We start from the raw sequence: 20,853 nt of genomic DNA, 5'->3' as shown, positions 1-20,853 counted from the left end.
TGAGATGGGAGGTCACACTAAGAGGAAGCCCTGACTGACTTATTGAGGATGGAGAAGGACAAGAGTCACATGACTGAGAGGATATTACATCTCACCCTGGAGATCATCTACCTGCTGACCGGGGAGGTGAGGGCTTCACACTAATATTACTCCTATCTTTGCACATTATGGGATGTATTTACTTTGATCTCATTAAAATGATTGCAGAATATTAATACGGTATGTAAATAAACTTTTCTGTACAGTAAAGTATATTTATCTATTTTTATAATCAGGATTGTACACTAGTGAAAAATACATCTGGTGAGTATTTCACAGCCTTCAGCCATCCCCATGTGCCAAGAGGATTGAGTAGGGGTCCCATCACAGAGCCTCCACCTCACTCACTGATACATAGAGACAATGAGCAGAAGATCCTGGAACTCACCAACAAGATCATTCAGCTGCTGACTGGAGAGGTGATTGCTGGGAATGGGACATTATACAGTAACACCAGGGGATGTGTCTGTGTGGTGACTGCTGGGAGTGGGACATTATACAGTAACACCAGGGGATGTGTCTGGGTGATGACTGGAGAGGTGACTGCTGGGAATGGGACATTACACAGTAACACCAGTGGATGTGTCTGGGTGATGATTGGAGAGGTGACTGCTGGGAATGGGACATTATACAGTAACACCAGGGGATGTGTCTGGGTGATGACTGGAGAGGTGACTGCTGGGAATGGGACATTATACAGTAACACCAGGGGATGTGTCTGGTGATGACTGGAGAGGTGACTGCTGGGAATGGGACATTATACAGTAACACCAGGGGATGTGTCTGGGTGATGACTGGAGAGGTGACTGCTGGGAATGGGACATTATACTACAGTAACACCAGGGGATGTGTCTGGGTGATGACTGGAGAGGTGACTGCTGGGAATGGGACATTATACAGTAACACCAGGGGATGTGTCTGGGTGATGACTGGAGAGGTGACTGCTGGGAATGGGACATTATACAGTAACACCAGGGGATGTGTCTGGGTGATGACTGTATCATTGTGTGTGTCAGGTTCCTATAAGGTGTCAGGATGTCACTGTCTATCTCTCCATGGAGGAGTGGGAGTATGTAGAAAGACACAAGGATCTGTACAAGGACGTCATGCTGGAGAATCAGAGGCCTCTCACATTCCCGGGTAAGATGATGTTGCTGTAAAGTACTCAAGAAAGAATGTTGAAGTGCAGAGAACACACTTGTGGCAGGTAATAAACAAGCTCTGTAATAGAAGTGTAGAAGTGACATATTATATATGTCTCCTTTAGCTCACTGGGACTTTTTTTGACCCGACCTGTTGTATGGTAATATAAACTAGTCAGAGAATATTGTAATTATTGGTAAAAAAGAAACTGCTCTTTTATTGTGGGTAGGAAGGGCAGTAGGGTGAAACAAAGGAAGGAGATTGCATAGTGGAGCTTTGTATAGAATTATAATAGACCGGTACTGGCCAGGTCTTCGGTTGCTGTACAGAAGAGCTCTATGTCCAAGTTGTCCAGTATTTTTACACCTAGGCAAGTGTTTTATATATACAATACAGTGTGGCTTTTTGATTACAACAAGGATCTCTGCAGTTTTAAGAATAGATTGTCACCCAGCTTTCGGTGTGTACACCCTCAAGCTAAAATCTATGGTAAATTTGTCTCATGATCAGGGTATTCTTGGCCAAGGTTGATGGTCCTCACTGAGATATCTACAGTAGGTTTGTCTCCGAAACTGGGTATCCAGAGTCAGAGGAGATGATGATGCTCAGCATTCAATCTAGACCATTCAACAGAAGCTGTAGCTTCCAGTCAGCCCTACCAGTGCAGGGCTGCCTCATTCTACCCAGGCACCATGTTTTAATGACTCCTTGATCCCCCAGTGTATGAGCTGCTGGGGAAAGAAACGCTCAACCATTGGAATTGGTGGCTCTTACAGACAGGAGGGTAGCATGGGGGAAGCATCACTGTCACCTTGATCAGGGCATGCTAAAACTTTGGTAGGGCATGCTGGGATGTGTAGTTCCACAGCAGCTGAAGGGTCACCGGTTGAATGCCCCAGCCCTATACACTGATTGCTATAGAGATACCATACTTGATACACAATAATCCCTATACTATACCTCCCAACATTGTCCAACTATATAGCCAGACAAGCTGTGCACAATTACTGGTGTTCAGCTGTAGAATTGGATCCAGATCCCAGGGATAGAGCCTTGAAACCTTTCCAGCCAGAGCTCAATGAGCTCCACTACAGTGCTTGGCTTCCTGTGACTTCCATATGGCAGGACTTCTTCCAAATTAGTTAGAACATTTCTGGAGATCTGGTACCTAAATCTACTGCTGTCCATCCCCCTGACTTGGGACTAGATAATAAAAAATAGTAATGAAGACTAAAAATGTTTTGCAAGCCTAAAAGATTCAATAAATACTACGATAAGTATTTTGTTTAATTACATTTTAACTGTAATTCATCTCGTAGATTTATCTGACACCTGTTTCTTTACCAGATTTTACAAATGAAGATCGCAGAATGCCTGACAATTTCCAGAGTGCAAAATACTCATCAAATGACGCACAAGGCACGATCAACTGTCTGGCAAACATTTTTGATAAACCCGCTTCATGTGGTGAACGAAATCTCACACGCACTGACATGTATACGTCCACAGATCACACACAGTATACATCTACTCATAGTAAGGAGGAATCAGTCTCATGCGATGGAGGAAACCTCACACACACTGACATGTATACACCCACATATCATACACAGTATACATCTACTCATAGTAAGGAGGAATCAGTCTCATGTGATGGAGGAACCCTCACACATACTGACATGTATACACCCACAGATCATACACAGTATACATCTACTCATAGTAAGGAGGAATCGGTCTCATGTGATGGAGGAACCCTCACACATACTGACATGTATACACCCACAGATCATACACAGTATACATCTACTCATAGTAAGGAGGAATCGGTCTCATGTGATGGAGGAACCCTCACACACACTGACATATATACACCCACATATCCTACACAGTATACATCTACTCATAGTAAGGAGGAATCAGTCTCATGTGATGGAGGAACCCTCACACATACTGACATGTATACACCCACAGATCATACACAGTATAAATCTACTCATAGTAAGGAGGAATCGGTCTCATGTCTGGCAAGAAATCTCGCAGACACTCAAGCAACAGCCCTGCATAATATTTCAATTTCTGTGTATCCTCAAACCACGCAGAGTCCAGACAAGATGTATAATTGTTCTGAGTCTCAAATACTTTTTGCAAATAATTCTGATTTTACTAAACACCAGGATATTCACAAACAGGACAAATCTATTCTTTGCTCCAGTAATGGGGACTACTCTCCAGGTCAAAAGTCATTTTCCTGCGTAGTATGTGGAAAATATTTTAATGATAACTCAGAGCTGCTCAATCATCTGAGAATTCCTGTAGGAGAAAACCCCTATTCTTGCTGTGACTGTGGAAAAAGTTACAAGAAAAAGTCATCACTCCTAACACATCAGAGGATCCACACAGGAGAGAAGCCATTTTGTTGTTCCATTTGTGGAAAGTGTTTCAACCAGAAGGCACATCTCACCATACATCAGTTGATTCACACGAAAGAGAAGCCTTTTTCATGCTTTGCTTGCAGCAAATGTTTTAACAACATATCGAATCTCATAGAGCATCAGAGGAGCCACACAGGAGAGAAGCCATTTTGTTGTTCTGTCTGTGGAAAATGTTTTAAGTTTAAGTCAAATCTCAGTAAGCACCAGATCATTCACACCGGAGAGAAGCCATTTTCTTGCTCTGTTTGTGGGAAATATTTTAGCCAGAAGGCTTATCTAACGACACATCAGAGGGTTCACACAGGAGAGAAGCCATATTGTTGTTTTGAATGTGGGAAATGCTTTATCAACAGGTCAAATCTCATTGCCCACCAGGTGATTCACACTGGGGAGAAGTCACATTCTTGCTCTGAATGTGGGAAATGTTTTTATCACAAAGGAAGTCTTATAAACCATCAGTTAACTCACAAAGCAGAGAGTTAATGTGGCAAGCGTTTTTGACTAAATGTATGCTTAATAAACATATATCATAAGTCTTTATAGTATAATGTTCTATATCTTGCTGGGGACAGTTATGCAACTGGCCACAAAATTTACATGGCAGTTTTATCTGGATGTTTGATATATTTAGCCCAAATTTGTGGGTTGAAAACACTCAGGAGATCGAATGCCACAAATTAGAACTAGGTCTGACTAGGCTGGTGTAGAAGGTCTTTTTTTGAGCATGAGGTTTCTTTCATGGCTTTGCAAAAGCTAAGGCCCTGATTCAGAGCCGCTCGCAAAAAGCTAGCGCTCGCTCTGAATCAGGGCGGCCACTTTTTTTTTTTTTTTAAACGGCCTCCTGGCCGCTCGCTAAGCTGTGGGTGACCACCCACAGCTTTTGCAAGCAGCCAGGTGATGGTCGCGATGATCGCGACCATCGGGCTTGTGACGAGACCCTTGTGGTAGTGTGTCGTTCCCGCAAGCCCCAGTGAGCTTCCTGCTCTAATAAAGCAGGAAGCTCACTACTGACATCACGAGTGATATCAGTAGGGCCGCCCTCAAACGGCAGGCGTTCCTTCAGGAACGCCTTTTATTTGGCCAGCCACCCCCTCCCCGCCTACAAAACGGGGTAAGCTGTCGATCAACATCGACAGCCGCCCCATTTGTTGCGAGATCCGGAGCGATAGAATTTCTCACTCGGTCCGCGGCTTGCGTGCGCAGTGCCCCACCATCGACCCGCTTGCGAGCGGGTCAAAATCAGGCCCTGAATCTCTTTTCCTCACATTCCGAATGTTATAGCTTCATTCAATACATAGATCATTATGTATGGTAATGCTTAGCTTCAGATGGAAGCTCTAATCACACAATTATCTAAAAATGTGCTTTACGCAATATATAACAAAAAGTAAGAAATATACAATAATCTGTAACTTATCATGGAACTGTAGCATTGGATAATTTTTACAGTCTTTAACACACAAAAAAAGCTACAGGAGATATTTTGGTATGAAAGTTGTTGCAGTGATATCTTCCACCTGAATTCTAACTAAGGAATGATGCATCCTTTTTCAATATCACATAAAATGCTGCTGGCTGGGGTGATCTCAGACAATATCTCTGCACATTTCCCAAGCACTATGTTTAAGCAAAACCTTTAGTAATGTTCTGTCTTTGTGTTCTTAAAGAGTTACTGTGTCAGAGATCTTGTTTTATTTTTTTAATAATTCTATAGGAAGTGTATTTAGTTTTCAGTTATTCAGATTAAGGGTGGGGAGAGAATCTAAAACTTTCCAAAGAGTACAAGTAGATGTGTTGCCAATAGCTTCCAATCAGATTCTAGCTCTCATTTATATAAAATGATAGCTAGAATCTGATTGGTTGCTATGGGCAACACCTACTTTTATCCTCTTTAGAAGGTTTGATAAAACTCCTAAGTTATTCTTTGTGATGGATATTTGATACAATCAGGAAATAACTGATGATGTTCTAAAAGTATTAACTCTTGAATTAAAGGTCAGTGGTGGTAAGATTTAGTTTCAAAGTAAAGCACACAACGATTTTGTTACCAACGATTTAATGAACGATTTTCTGTCAGATTATCTGTCAGATTTTTGAAAGTGTAATGAACGATTTTTTTTGAACTACAAATGATTTTTGCGTATTCCCTTAATGAAAATCGTTGAGTTGACAAGTCTGACTGAACTACAAACGTGAACGCGCATGAACGATGATCGTTCATCGTTTGACTCAGAAAGTGAACGATTTTTTCAAACAATTGTCATTAAACGATATCATTTAACGATAATCGTTCAAAAAAATCGTTGTTTGTGTATGCAGCTTAAGTGTGACATGTAACTGGGTGAGTTTAGTCATGTTTAGACACGTGGTTTGTGCCAAATATCCTCTTCATACCACACACAAACATAAGTATACTTTGACAGCATTTAGAGGGTATTAAATTGTATTACATAACACCTGAGCATTAATGTAATTTAGAGCTGTATCCTTTCAGGAGATAATGAGTTCTTGAAAAGATTGTGTATTAAGTACTCTCATAATACATTGTACATTCATAAGTATCCAATAATGTTGAGTATTGGTTGTGTAGTACATATTCAATAAGCTTGAATCGTTCACACCCAGAGTTCTAGAATGTAATTTCGCACCAATATTATATCACTACCAGCAAGGCTGCCATCAGAAATTGTGGGGCCCACTGCAAATTAAACAAGCAGCACCCTATCATAACCACCACCATCTCCATTCACCCTCACCTCAAATCCAACCCCCCTTTATTCAAAATAATAGACTATTGTTATAATAATTTTCAGGTATTACTTTGGCACGTGCCATTATTCTTGTTATTCGGGCCTCTCCGTGCAGAGGCAGTCTTGTATCCGGCAGTGTTTACCAAGGTCGATAGCATTGTAATTGCTGCAATCACCCTTTGAAGTGAGAAAAAAAAGCTTTTAGGAAACTGCTTACACATGTAGACATGAGAGGTTGGCCAGACTCAGGAGTGCAGCCAGGATAATCCCACTGTCAGTCCAGGATCTGTACTTAAGTACGTCTTCCACCCCACCTGATGGTGGCCCTAATTACCTGCTTAATATTGCTGGTGTTTAGTGCTAAATATTGTCAGTTTGATCATGCAGCCATTCTTTATAAATGGGACCACACACAGGACCTCATTCAGAGTCGGTCGAAGCGGCCGCACGGTCGTACGCCACAGATGTTCGCTATACTGCGCATGCGAAAAGGTCGCAATGCGCGTGTGCAAACTAGCCGCTACGATCAGAAATTTCTCTCTCCTTGAACACAGCCAGGTCGGTAGTTTGAGTGACAGATTGAGGCGTTTGTGGGTGGTATCAGGGGAATGTGCTTGAAAACGGGGGAGTGGAGATCCGAACGCAGGCGTGCCTGATTATGCAAACGGCATTTTATGGGAGTGCATACGGTTTATGGGAGTGCATAATTAACAAAGTAGTGTCATGGCACACGTGACATGGGTGGTTTGTACACTGACATGATCGTAGAGCTTAAGAGAGGGTATGGTCAACCTTAAGCTCTACGACCACTTCCGATGGTTCTCGATGGTCTCGATTAATCCTTATATGCCCGGAGATGACGTGTAATGCGTACGAGAAGGGGGCGTATTTTTTTGTTTTCCGGACGCTTCCTCCCCTTGGTCGGCCAGCTGCCGATCCGAACTTAGGGACGCAACTTGCGAGGGAATCATTTGCATATCCGACCCCTTTTCCCGTGCGGCCGCTTCGACCGACTCTGAATGAGGCCCACAGTATCAATGTACCTGAACTGTTACCATTGGATTGGATTTGGCTTTGGCATTTTTTTTTAATAACCTCTGCTGGCTGAGATGAAGTGTTTTCCTGTTCTGGGAGGGGGTCAGTGTCTCCTCTAATAATGGGCAGGCTGCCTTAGTTCTCTGACAGGGGTGGAGGAAACTTCAGATGCCCAAGATATGCTAAGGCAGAGTTTCCCAAACACCGCCATTGCAGTCCAGGTTTTAAGGATTTCCATGCTTGAGTCCAGATGGTTAAATTAAATTGACTGAGGTACTAATTAAGCCACCTGTGCTCAAGCCTGGATATCCTTAAAACCTGAACTATAATGGTGAAGTTTGGGAAACTTGGGCATATTTAATAACAAGTGATATTCTTATTATTACGCGTTACTAATCTTAAATGGTGCTCCAACCATTCGGCTCCTGTCACGTGTTTGAAAAATGACAGTTCAAAGCTGATTGGATGGAGCACCATTTAAATTTACTAACAAGTTATAACAAGAATATCACTTGTTTTTTAAATTGAGTATTTTTTTTATTGACATTTTTTAAACTTACACCCATCAACAAAAGTAAAATAAAAAAGAATACAGAATAATTGAATTGAGGCAGATGTGAAATATCAGAGTACATATGAATAGAATATGGTGCATACATAACAGGATATATTGAATACTTCTCAACACAAAATATAAAGCAAAAATGACCTGAAGGCGCCATTCAGGCCTATAGATCCGGAGATAAAACAAGTACAGTGTGCAAATATAATAACAAATAATACAGATACCCCGACATTACCAAACTTAATATAAAAATCATAAAATATGTACCTAAAATAAATGAAAAAAAAAATAAATCAAACCACCCCATAACCCCCCACCCTGTATGGCCTAACCTCCAACCCAGGCATACTTGGATCCCCAAGTAGAAAATACCCTCCCTAACCCCCTAAACTACACTAAACACTATCTAAACCCCCCCAACCCAAATAAAGGGGTCTATGTACTAAGCAGTGATAAGTGACAGAGTGAAAAGTGATAAGTCAGTGATAAGGTGCCAGCCAATCAGCTCCCAACTGTAATTTTTCAAACACAGCCTGTGAGATGACAGTTGGGAGCTGATTGGCTGGCACCTTATCACAGACTTATCACTTTTCACTCTGTCACTTATCACTGCTTAGTACATAGACCCCAAAGCATTTTAAAGACCACATAAGTGACCAGGGCAATAAACGTAATAACCCCAAGCTAGGCCCAGCTCTCCTGCATTATACAAAACTGGAGCTCCTCCCACAGAGAATTATTGAAATTTCACAAATATATTTATAGTGCAAAGAATATGTAATAACATAAAAAAGGAAAGGCAGGATATGTAGAGTACACGTAAGGCCTGATAATGAGCTAAAACATTTTTTTTTCTTTTACAGTTCCTCCTAATCAGACATGTACAGTATGGGCAAAAAGAAAATAAATAAATAAAATAAGGAAAACATAATATATGAAATTACAACAATGTATAAGACAAATAAAATGGCATATAAAACAATATGACAAATCTATACATTCCAAATATGTAATCTGGCCAGGCCTCAGCCCCCTGCAGGGGAAAAATGAGATGAAAAAATCTGCCACATATCACCCAGGAGTATACACAAAAAAACAAAAACACATTTGCACAAAATATCACAGGTCTTCATCAGGAATGCAGGAGATGGGAAAAGGATTTTTAAACTCGCTAGAGCAGAATCATGATGACCGGAGACAAGTTGGTAGGCAACCTTGGATCGAACCTGGAGCACCAAAGTGGGTAATTGATTTTGAACTTGAGGGGAAAGGACGTCAGAGTCAGGGATCAGGGGCTCATCCACATGACAAATAAGAAAGAGATTTATTTAGAATATCACTTGTTAGTAAATATCTTTACTAAGGAGTGGTGGAGCCTGAACCTCTGACAGCTGCACTCCAGGTAGGTGTGGGACAGAAGACCTTTGGCCCTGGGTGAAACCTTTTGGTGCATCCGAAGGTAAAGGCACCCCCCTACTCCTGTAACGAAAGTGGGTTCTAAAGACCATTGTCCCTTAAGTGGCCTCTTTAGAGGGGAGCCTTAAGATGATCGTGAGCCTTTTTTGTGTTTAGCCTTTTTTGTTTTGCATTACAGTGTAACAAAAAGAACCAGTCCCTTTTGTTACACTGTAATTCTGCTGTTTATTATATATATTTTTTTTTTTTTAAAAAGCAGGTACACAATTTTACATACACCTAGGCAATATATACACCAAACCTCTACTAAAGTCACAGAATAACATCAAAGATATATTTAATTGGTTAAAAGAAGCTAATCACATATATATGAACTATGGTGTCAAAAGAAAGTCTAATATGTCCTGATATAAATCCCTAATATGTAATGGAATAAAAAATAAATACATATAAATAGCAAAAAGGTTAATTTCTGCACTTCACACAACGCTTATCAATATTCCATCGACTGCATGCAATAACCACTAGAGGGCACTGCTGGCATAGATGGATAAATAGCACAGTAACGAAGCTCGGCTAGATATCGCTGAATGATAGAGCTTTGAAACGCAAATCCAGGCGTGTTACACAGCTTCCGGGTCTGTCATCTGTATAGAGAGCAGGAGGCAGTACTGTACTGTAACAGCTGTGACAGAGACAAATGATCCGGTAATATCACCTACTAGTCCTGTCCTATAGATATACTGTATTATTACCTGTAACTATCCCACACCCTGTGTCACCATCCATGTCACCTACTAGTCCTGTCCTATAGATATACTGTATTATTACCTGTAACTATATCCCACACCCTGTGTCACCATCCATGTCACCTACTAGTCCTGTCCTATAGATATACTGTATTATTACCTGTAACTATATCCCACACCATGTGTCACCATCCATGTCACCTACAAGTCCTGTCCTATAGATATACTGTATTATTACCTGTAACTATATCCCACACCATGTGTCACCATCCATGTCACCTACAAGTCCTGTCCTATAGATATATTGTATTATTACCTGTAACTATATCCTACACCCTGTGTCACCATCCATGTCACCTACTAGTCCTGTCCTATAGATATATTGTATATTACCTATAACTATATCCCACACCCTGTGTCACCATCCATGTCACCTACTAGTCCTGTCCTATAGATATACTGTATTATTACCTGTAACTATATCCCACACCCTGTGTCACCATCCATGTCACCTACTAGTCCTGTCCTATAGATATACTGTATTATTACCTGTAACTATATCCCACACCCTGTGTCACCATCCATGTCACCTACTAGTCCTGTCCTATAGATATACTGTATTATTACCTGTAACTATCCCACACCCTGTGTCACCATCCATGTCACCTACTAGTCCTGTCCTATAGATATACTGTATTATTACCTGTAACTATATCCCACACCCTGTGTCACCATCCATGTCACCTACTAGTCCTGTCCTATAGATATACTGTATTATTACCTGTAACTATATCCCACACCATGTGTCACCATCCATGTCACCTACAAGTCCTGTCCTATAGATATATTGTATTATTACCTGTAACTATATCCTACACCCTGTGTCACCATCCATGTCACCTACTAGTCCTGTCCTATAGATATATTGTATATTACCTATAACTATATCCCACACCCTGTGTCACCATCCATGTCACCTACTAGTCCTGTCCTATAGATATACTGTATTATTACCTGTAACTATATCCCACACCCTGTGTCACCATCCATGTCACCTACTAGTCCTGTCCTATAGATATACTGTATTATTACCTGTAACTATATCCCACACCCTGTGTCACCATCCATGTCACCTACTAGTCCTGTCCTATAGATATACTGTATTATTACCTGTAACTATATCCCACACCATGTGTCACCATCCATGTCACCTACAAGTCCTGTCCTATAGATATATTGTATTATTACCTGTAACTATATCCTACACCCTGTGTCACCATCCATGTCACCTACTAGTCCTGTCCTATAGATATATTGTATATTACCTATTACTATATCCCACACCCTGTGTCACCATCCATGTCACCTACTAGTCCTGTCCTATAGATATACTGTATTATTACCTGTAACTATATCCCACACCCTGTGTCACCATCCATGTCACCTACTAGTCCTATCCTATAGATATACTGTATTATTACCTGTAACTATATCCCACACCCTGTGTCACCATCCATGTCACCTACTAGTCCTGTCCTATAGATATACTGTATTATTACCTGTAACTATATCCTACACCCAGTATCACCATCCATGTCACCTACTAGTCCTGTCCTATAGATATATTGTATTATTACCTGTAACTATATCCCACACCCTGTGTCACCATCCATGTCACCTACTAGTCCTGTCCTATAGATATACTGTATTATTACCTATAACTATATCCCACATCATGTGTCACCATCCATGTCACCTACAAGTCCTGTCCTATAGATATATTGTATATTACCTGTAACTATATCCCACACCCTGTGTCACCATCCATGTCACCTACTAGTCCTGTCCTATAGATATACTGTATTATTACCTGTAACTATATCCCCCACCCTGTTACACCATCCATGTCACCTACTAGTCCTGTCCTATAGATATATTGTATATTACTTGTAACTATATCCCAAACCCAGTATCACCATCCATGTCACCTACTAGTCCTGTCCTACAGATATATTGTATTATTACCTGTAACTATATCCCACACCCTGTGTCACCATCCATGTCACCTACTAGTCCTGTCCTATAGATATACTGTATTATTACCTGTAACTATATCCCACACCCTGTCACCCTCCATGTCACCTACTAGTCCTGTCTTATAGATATATTGTAGATTACCTGTAACTATATCCCACACCCTGTGTCACCATCCATGTCACCTAATAGTCCTGTCCTATAGATGTATTGTATCTTACCTGTAACTATATCCCACACCCTGTCACCATCCATGTCACCTACTAGTCCTGTCCTATAGATATATTGTATTATTACCTGTAACTATATCCCACACCCTGTGTCACCCAGTATCACCATCCATGTCACCTACTAGTCCTGTCCTATAGATATATTGTATATTACCTGTAACTATATCCCACACCCTGTCACCATCCATGTCACCTACTAGTCCTATCCTATAGATATATTGTATTATTACCTGTAACTATATCCCACACCCTGTGTCACCATCCATGTCACCTACTAGTCCTGTCCTATAGATATATTGTATATTACCTGTAACTATATCCCACACCCTGTGTCACCATCCATGTCACCTACTAGTCCTGTCCTATAGATATACTGTATTATTACCTGTAACTATATCCCACACCATGTGTCACCATCCATGTCACCTACTAGTCCTGTCCTATAGATATACTGTATTATTACCTGTAACTATATCCCACACCCTGTGTCACCATCCATGTCACCTACTAGTCCTGTCCTATAGATATACTGTATTATTACCTGTAACTATATCCCACACCATGTGTCACCATCCATGTCACCTACTAGTCCTGTCCTATAGATATACTGTATTATTACCTGTAACTATATCCCACACCCTGTGTCACCATCCATGTCACCTACTAGTCCTGTCCTATAGATATACTGTATTATTACTTGTAACTATATCCCACACCATGTGTCACCATCCATGTCACCTACAACTCCTGTCCTATAGATATATTTTATTATTACCTGTAACTATATCCTACACCCTGTGTCACCATCCATGTCACCTACTAGTCCTGTCCTATAGATATATTGTATATTACCTATAACTATATCCCACACCCTGTGTCACCATCCATGTCACCTACTAGTCCTGTCCTATAGATATACTGTATTATTACCTGTAACTATATCCCATACCCTGTGTCACCATCCATGTCACCTACTAGTCCTGTCCTATAGATATACTGTATTATTACCTGTAACTATATCCCACACCCTGTGTCACCATCCATGTCACCTACTAGTCCTGTCCTATAGATATACTGTATTATTACCTGTAACTATATCCTACACCCAGTATCACCATCCATGTCACCTACTAGTCCTGTCCTATAGATATACTGTATTATTACCTGTAACTATATCCCACACCCTGTGTCACCATCCATGTCACCTACTAGTCCTGTCCTATAGATATACTGTATTATTACCTGTAACTATATCCCCCACCCTGTTACACCATCCATGTCACCTACTAGTCCTGTCCTATAGATATATTGTATATTACCTGTAACTATATCCCCCACCCTGTTACACCATCCATGTCACCTACTAGTCCTGTCCTATAGATATATTGTATATTACCTGTAACTATATCTCACACCCAGTATCACCATCCATGTCACCTACTAGTCCTGTCCTATAGATATACTGTATTATTACCTATAACTATATCCCACACCCTGTCACCTACTAGTCCTGTCCTATAGATATATTGTATATTACCTATAACTATATCCCACACCCTGTGTCACCATCCATGTCACCTACAAGTCCTGTCCTATAGATATATTGTATATTACCTGTAACTATATCCCACACCCTGTGTCACCATCCATGTCACCTACTAGTCCTGTCCTATCGATATACTGTATTATTACCTGTAACTATATCCCACACCCTGTGTCACCATCCATGTCACCTACTAGCCCTGTCCTCTAGATATATTGTATTATTACCTGTAACTATATCCCATACTATGTGTCACCCAGTATCACCATCCATGTCACCTACTAGTCCTGTCCTCTAGATATACTGTATTATTACCTGTAACTATATCCTACACCCTGTGTCACCATCTATGTCACCTACTAGTCCTGTCCTCTAGATATACTGTATTATTACCTGTAACTATAGCCTACACCCTGTGTCACCATCCATGTCACCTACTAGTCCTGTCCTATATATATACTGTATTATTACCTGTAACTATATCCCACACCCTGTGTCACCATCCCTGTCACCTACTAGTCCTGTCCTATAGATATATTGTATATTACCTATAACTATATCCCACACCCTGTGTCACCATCCATGTCACCTACAAGTCCTGTCCTATAGATATATTGTATATTACCTGTAACTATATCCCACACCCTGTGTCACCATCCATGTCACCTACTAGTCCTGTCCTATCGATATACTGTATTATTACCTGTAACTATATCCCACACCCTGTGTCACCTACTAGCCCTGTCCTCTAGATATACTGTATTATTACCTGTAACTATATCCTACACCCTGTGTCACCATCTATGTCACCTACTAGTCCTGTCCTCTAGATATACTGTATTATTACCTGTAACTATATCCTACACCCTGTGTCACCATCCATGTCACCTACTAGTCCTGTCCTATATATATATACTGTATTATTACCTGTAACTATATCCCACACCCTGTGTCACCATCCCTGTCACCTACTAGTCCTGTCCTCTAGATATACTGTATTATTACCTGTAACTATATCCTACACCCTGTGTCACCATCTATGTCACCTACTAGTCCTGTCCTATAGATATATTGTATTATTACCTGTAACTATATCCCACACCCTGTGTCACCATCCATGTCACCTACTAGTCCTGTCCTATATATATACTGTATTATTACCTGTAACTATATCCCAAACCCTGTGTCACCATCCATGTCACCTACTAGTCCTGTCCTATAGATATACTGTATTATTTATTACCTGTAACTATATCCCACACCCTGTGTCACCATCCATGTCACCTACTAGTCCTGTCCTATCGATATACTGTATTATCTGTAACTATATCCCACACCCTGTGTCACCATCCATGTCACCTACTAGTCCTGTCCTATAGATATATTGTATATTACCTGTAACTATATCCCACACCCTGTGTCACCATCCATGTCACCTACTAGTCCTGTCCTATAGATATATTGTATATTACCTGTAACTATATCCCACACCCTGTGTCACCATCCATGTCACCTACTAGTCCTGTCCTACAGATATATTCTATTATTACCTGTATCTATATCGCACACCCTGTCACCATCCATGTCACCTACTAGTCCTGTCCTATAGATATACTGTATTATTACCTGTAACTTTATCCCACACCCTGTGTCACCTACTAGCCCTGTCCTATAGATATATTGTATATTACCTGTAACTATATCCCACACCCTGTGTCACCATCCATGTCACCTACTAGTCCTGTCCTCTAGATTTACTGTATTATTACCTGTAACTATATCCTACACCCTGTGTCACCATCCATGTCACCTACTAGTCCTGTCCTCTAGATATACTGTATTATTACCTGTCTCTATATCCTACACCCTGTGTCACCATCTATGTCACCTACTAGTCCTGTCCTCTAGATATACTGTATTATTACCTGTAACTATATCCTACACCCTGTGTCACCATCCATGTCACCTACTAGTCCTGTCCTATAGATATATTGTATATTACCTGTAACTATATCCCACACCCTGTCACCATCAATGTCACCTACTAGTCCTGTCCTCTAGATATACTGTATATTACCTGTAACTATATCCCACACCCTGTTACACCATCCATGTCACCTACTAGTCCTGTCCTATAGATATATTGTATATTACCTGTAACTATATCCCCCACCCTGTTACACCATCCATGTCACCTACTAGTCCTGTCCTATAGATATATTGTATATTACCTGTAACTATATCCCACACCCTGTGTCACCATCCATGTCACCTACTAGTCCTGTCCTATCGATATACTGTATTATTAACTGTAACTATATCCCACACCCTGTGTCACCATCCATGTCACCTACTAGCCCTGTCCTCTAGATATACTGTATTATTACCTGTAACTATATCCTACACCCTGTGTCACCATCCATGTCACCTACTAGTCCTGTCCTATATATATACTGTATTATTACCTGTAACTATATCCCACACCCTGTGTCACCATCCCTGTCACCTACTAGTCCTGTCCTATAGATATACTGTATTATTACCTGTAACTATATCCCACACCCTGTCACCATCCATGTCACCTACTAGTCCTGTCCTATAGATATATTGTATATTACCTATAACTATATCCCACACCCTGTGTCACCATCCATGTCACCTACAAGTCCTGTCCTATAGATATATTGTATATTACCTGTAACTATATCCCACACCCTGTGTCACCATCCATGTCACCTACTAGTCCTGTCCTATCGATATACTGTATTATTACCTGTAACTATATCCCACACCCTGTGTCACCTACTAGCCCTGTCCTCTAGATATACTGTATTATTACCTGTAACTATATCCTACACCCTGTGTCACCATCTATGTCACCTACTAGTCCTGTCCTATAGATATATTGTATTATTACCTGTAACTATATCCCATACTATGTGTCACCCAGTATCACCATCCATGTCACCTACTAGTCCTGTCCTCTAGATATACTGTATTATTACCTGTAACTATATCCTACACCCTGTGTCACCATCTATGTCACCTACTAGTCCTGTCCTCTAGATATACTGTATTATTACCTGTAACTATATCCTACACCCTGTGTCACCATCCATGTCACCTACTAGTCCTGTCCTATATATATATACTGTATTATTACCTGTAACTATATCCCACACCCTGTGTCACCATCCATGTCACCTACTAGTCCTGTCCTATCGATATACTGTATTACCTGTAACTATATCCCACACCCTGTGTCACCATCCATGTCACCTACAAGTCCTGTCCTATAGATATATTGTATATTACCTGTAACTATATCCCACACCCTGTGTCACCATCCATGTCACCTACTAGTCCTGTCCTATAGATATATTGTATATTACCTGTAACTATATCCCACACCCTGTCACCATCCATGTCACCTACTAGTCCTGTCCTATAGATATATTGTATTATTACCTGTAACTATATCCCACACCCTGTGTCACCCAGTATCACCATCCATGTCACCTACTAGTCCTGTCCTATAGATATATTGTATATTACCTGTAACTATATCCCACACCCTGTGTCACCATCCATGTCACCTACTAGTCCTGTCCTACAGATATATTCTATTATTACCTGTATCTATATCGCACACCCTGTCACCATCCATGTCACCTACTAGTCCTGTCCTATAGATATACTGTATTATTACCTGTAACTTTATCCCACACCCTGTGTCACCTACTAGCCCTGTCCTATAGATATATTGTATATTACCTGTAACTATATCCCACACCCTGTGTCACCATCCATGTCACCTACTAGTCCTGTCCTCTAGATATACTGTATTATTACCTGTAACTATATCCTACACCCTGTGTCACCATCCATGTCACCTACTAGTCCTGTCCTCTAGATATACTGTATTATTACCTGTAACTATATCCTACACCCTGTGTCACCATCTGTCACCTACTAGTCCTGTCCTCTAGATATACTGTATTATTACCTGTAACTATATCCTACACCCTGTGTCACCATCCATGTCACCTACTAGTCCTGTCCTATAGATATATTGTATATTACCTGTAACTATATCCCACACCCTGTGTCACCATCCATGTCACCTACTAGTCCTGTCCTATAGATATATTGTATATTACCTGTAACTATATCCCACACCCTGTGTCACCATCTATGTCACTTACTAGTCCTGTCCTATAGATATACTGTATTATTACCTGTAACTATATCCCACACCCTGTCACCATCCATGTCACCTACTAGTCCTGTCCTATAGATATATTGTATATTACCTGTAACTATATCCCACACCCTGTCACCATCCATGTCACCTACTAGTCCTGTACTATAGATATATTGTATTATTACCTGTAACTATATCCCACACCCTGTGTCACCATTCATGTCACCTACTAGTCCTGTCCTATTTATATACTGTATTATTACCTGTAACTATATCCCACACCCTGTCACCATCCATGTCACCTACTAGTCCTGTCCTATAGATATATTGTATATTACCTGTAACTATATCCCACACCCAGTATCACCATCCATGTCACCTACTAGTCCTGTCCTATAGATATATTGTATATTACCTGTAACTATATCCTACACCCTGTGTCACCATCTATGTCACCTACTAGCCCTGTCCTATAGATATATTGTATTATTACCTGTAACTTTATCCCACACCCTGTGTCACCATCTATGTCACCTACTAGTCCTGTCCTATAGATATATTGTATATTACCTATAACTATATCCCACACCCTGTGTCACCATCCATGTCACCTACAAGTCCTGTCCTATAGATATATTGTATATTACCTGTAACTATATCCCACACCCTGTGTCACCATCCATGTCACCTACTAGTCCTGTCCTATCGATATACTGTATTATTACCTGTAACTATATCCCACACCCTGTGTCACCTACTAGCCCTGTCCTCTAGATATACTGTATTATTACCTGTAACTATATCCTACACCCTGTGTCACCATCTATGTCACCTACTAGTCCTGTCCTCTAGATATACTGTATTATTACCTGTAACTATATCCTACACCCTGTGTCACCATCCATGTCACCTACTAGTCCTGTCCTATATATATATACTGTATTATTACCTGTAACTATATCCCACACCCTGTGTCACCATCCCTGTCACCTACTAGTCCTGTCCTCTAGATATACTGTATTATTACCTGTAACTATATCCTACACCCTGTGTCACCATCTATGTCACCTACTAGTCCTGTCCTATAGATATATTGTATTATTACCTGTAACTATATCCCACACCCTGTGTCACCATCCATGTCACCTACTAGTCCTGTCCTATATATATACTGTATTATTACCTGTAACTATATCCCAAACCCTGTGTCACCATCCATGTCACCTACTAGTCCTGTCCTATAGATATACTGTATTATTTATTACCTGTAACTATATCCCACACCCTGTGTCACCATCCATGTCACCTACTAGTCCTGTCCTATCGATATACTGTATTATCTGTAACTATATCCCACACCCTGTGTCACCATCCATGTCACCTACTAGTCCTGTCCTATAGATATATTGTATATTACCTGTAACTATATCCCACACCCTGTGTCACCATCCATGTCACCTACTAGTCCTGTCCTATAGATATATTGTATATTACCTGTAACTATATCCCACACCCTGTCACCATCCATGTCACCTACTAGTCCTGTCCTATAGATATATTGTATTATTACCTGTAACTATATCCCACACCCTGTGTCACCCAGTATCACCATCCATGTCACCTACTAGTCCTGTCCTATAGATATATTGTATATTACCTGTAACTATATCCCACACCCTGTGTCACCATCCATGTCACCTACTAGTCCTGTCCTACAGATATATTCTATTATTACCTGTATCTATATCGCACACCCTGTCACCATCCATGTCACCTACTAGTCCTGTCCTATAGATATACTGTATTATTACCTGTAACTTTATCCCACACCCTGTGTCACCTACTAGCCCTGTCCTATAGATATATTGTATATTACCTGTAACTATATCCCACACCCTGTGTCACCATCCATGTCACCTACTAGTCCTGTCCTCTAGATTTACTGTATTATTACCTGTAACTATATCCTACACCCTGTGTCACCATCCATGTCACCTACTAGTCCTGTCCTCTAGATATACTGTATTATTACCTGTCTCTATATCCTACACCCTGTGTCACCATCTATGTCACCTACTAGTCCTGTCCTCTAGATATACTGTATTATTACCTGTAACTATATCCTACACCCTGTGTCACCATCCATGTCACCTACTAGTCCTGTCCTATAGATATATTGTATATTACCTGTAACTATATCCCACACCCTGTCACCATCAATGTCACCTACTAGTCCTGTCCTCTAGATATACTGTATATTACCTGTAACTATATCCCACACCCTGTTACACCATCCATGTCACCTACTAGTCCTGTCCTATAGATATATTGTATATTACCTGTAACTATATCCCCCACCCTGTTACACCATCCATGTCACCTACTAGTCCTGTCCTATAGATATATTGTATATTACCTATAACTATATCCCACACCCTGTGTCACCATCCATGTCACCTACAAGTCCTGTCCTATAGATATATTGTATATTACCTGTAACTATATCCCACACCCTGTGTCACCATCCATGTCACCTACTAGTCCTGTCCTATCGATATACTGTATTATTAACTGTAACTATATCCCACACCCTGTGTCACCATCCATGTCACCTACTAGCCCTGTCCTCTAGATATACTGTATTATTACCTGTAACTATATCCTACACCCTGTGTCACCATCCATGTCACCTACTAGTCCTGTCCTATAT

The 20,853-nt window shown here is 40.7% G+C and overlaps 1 protein-coding gene across 1 annotated transcript in view; it reads left to right on the top strand.

The window, feature by feature from the left end:
- The window catches only part of LOC148477806 (uncharacterized), a 51,155-nt gene that overhangs the window by 3,459 nt on the left and 26,843 nt on the right, over positions 1 to 20,853 (top strand). The window contains 4 exon segments of the mRNA XM_088456148.1: positions 5 to 126; positions 276 to 458; positions 1,056 to 1,179; positions 2,530 to 4,095. Of these exon segments, the coding sequence (XP_088312274.1) occupies positions 49 to 126; positions 276 to 458; positions 1,056 to 1,179; positions 2,530 to 4,095 (1,951 nt within the window). The 5' untranslated portion in view covers positions 5 to 48.

The sequence above is a fragment of the Taudactylus pleione genome, unplaced genomic scaffold (assembly GCF_031769625.1).
Source record: "Taudactylus pleione unplaced genomic scaffold, aTauple2 ptg000689l, whole genome shotgun sequence".
NCBI classification, from domain to species: Eukaryota; Metazoa; Chordata; class Amphibia; order Anura; family Myobatrachidae; genus Taudactylus; species Taudactylus pleione.
Note: the sequence above shows the minus strand (reverse complement) of the source record. Positions and strands in the feature narration are given on the sequence as shown.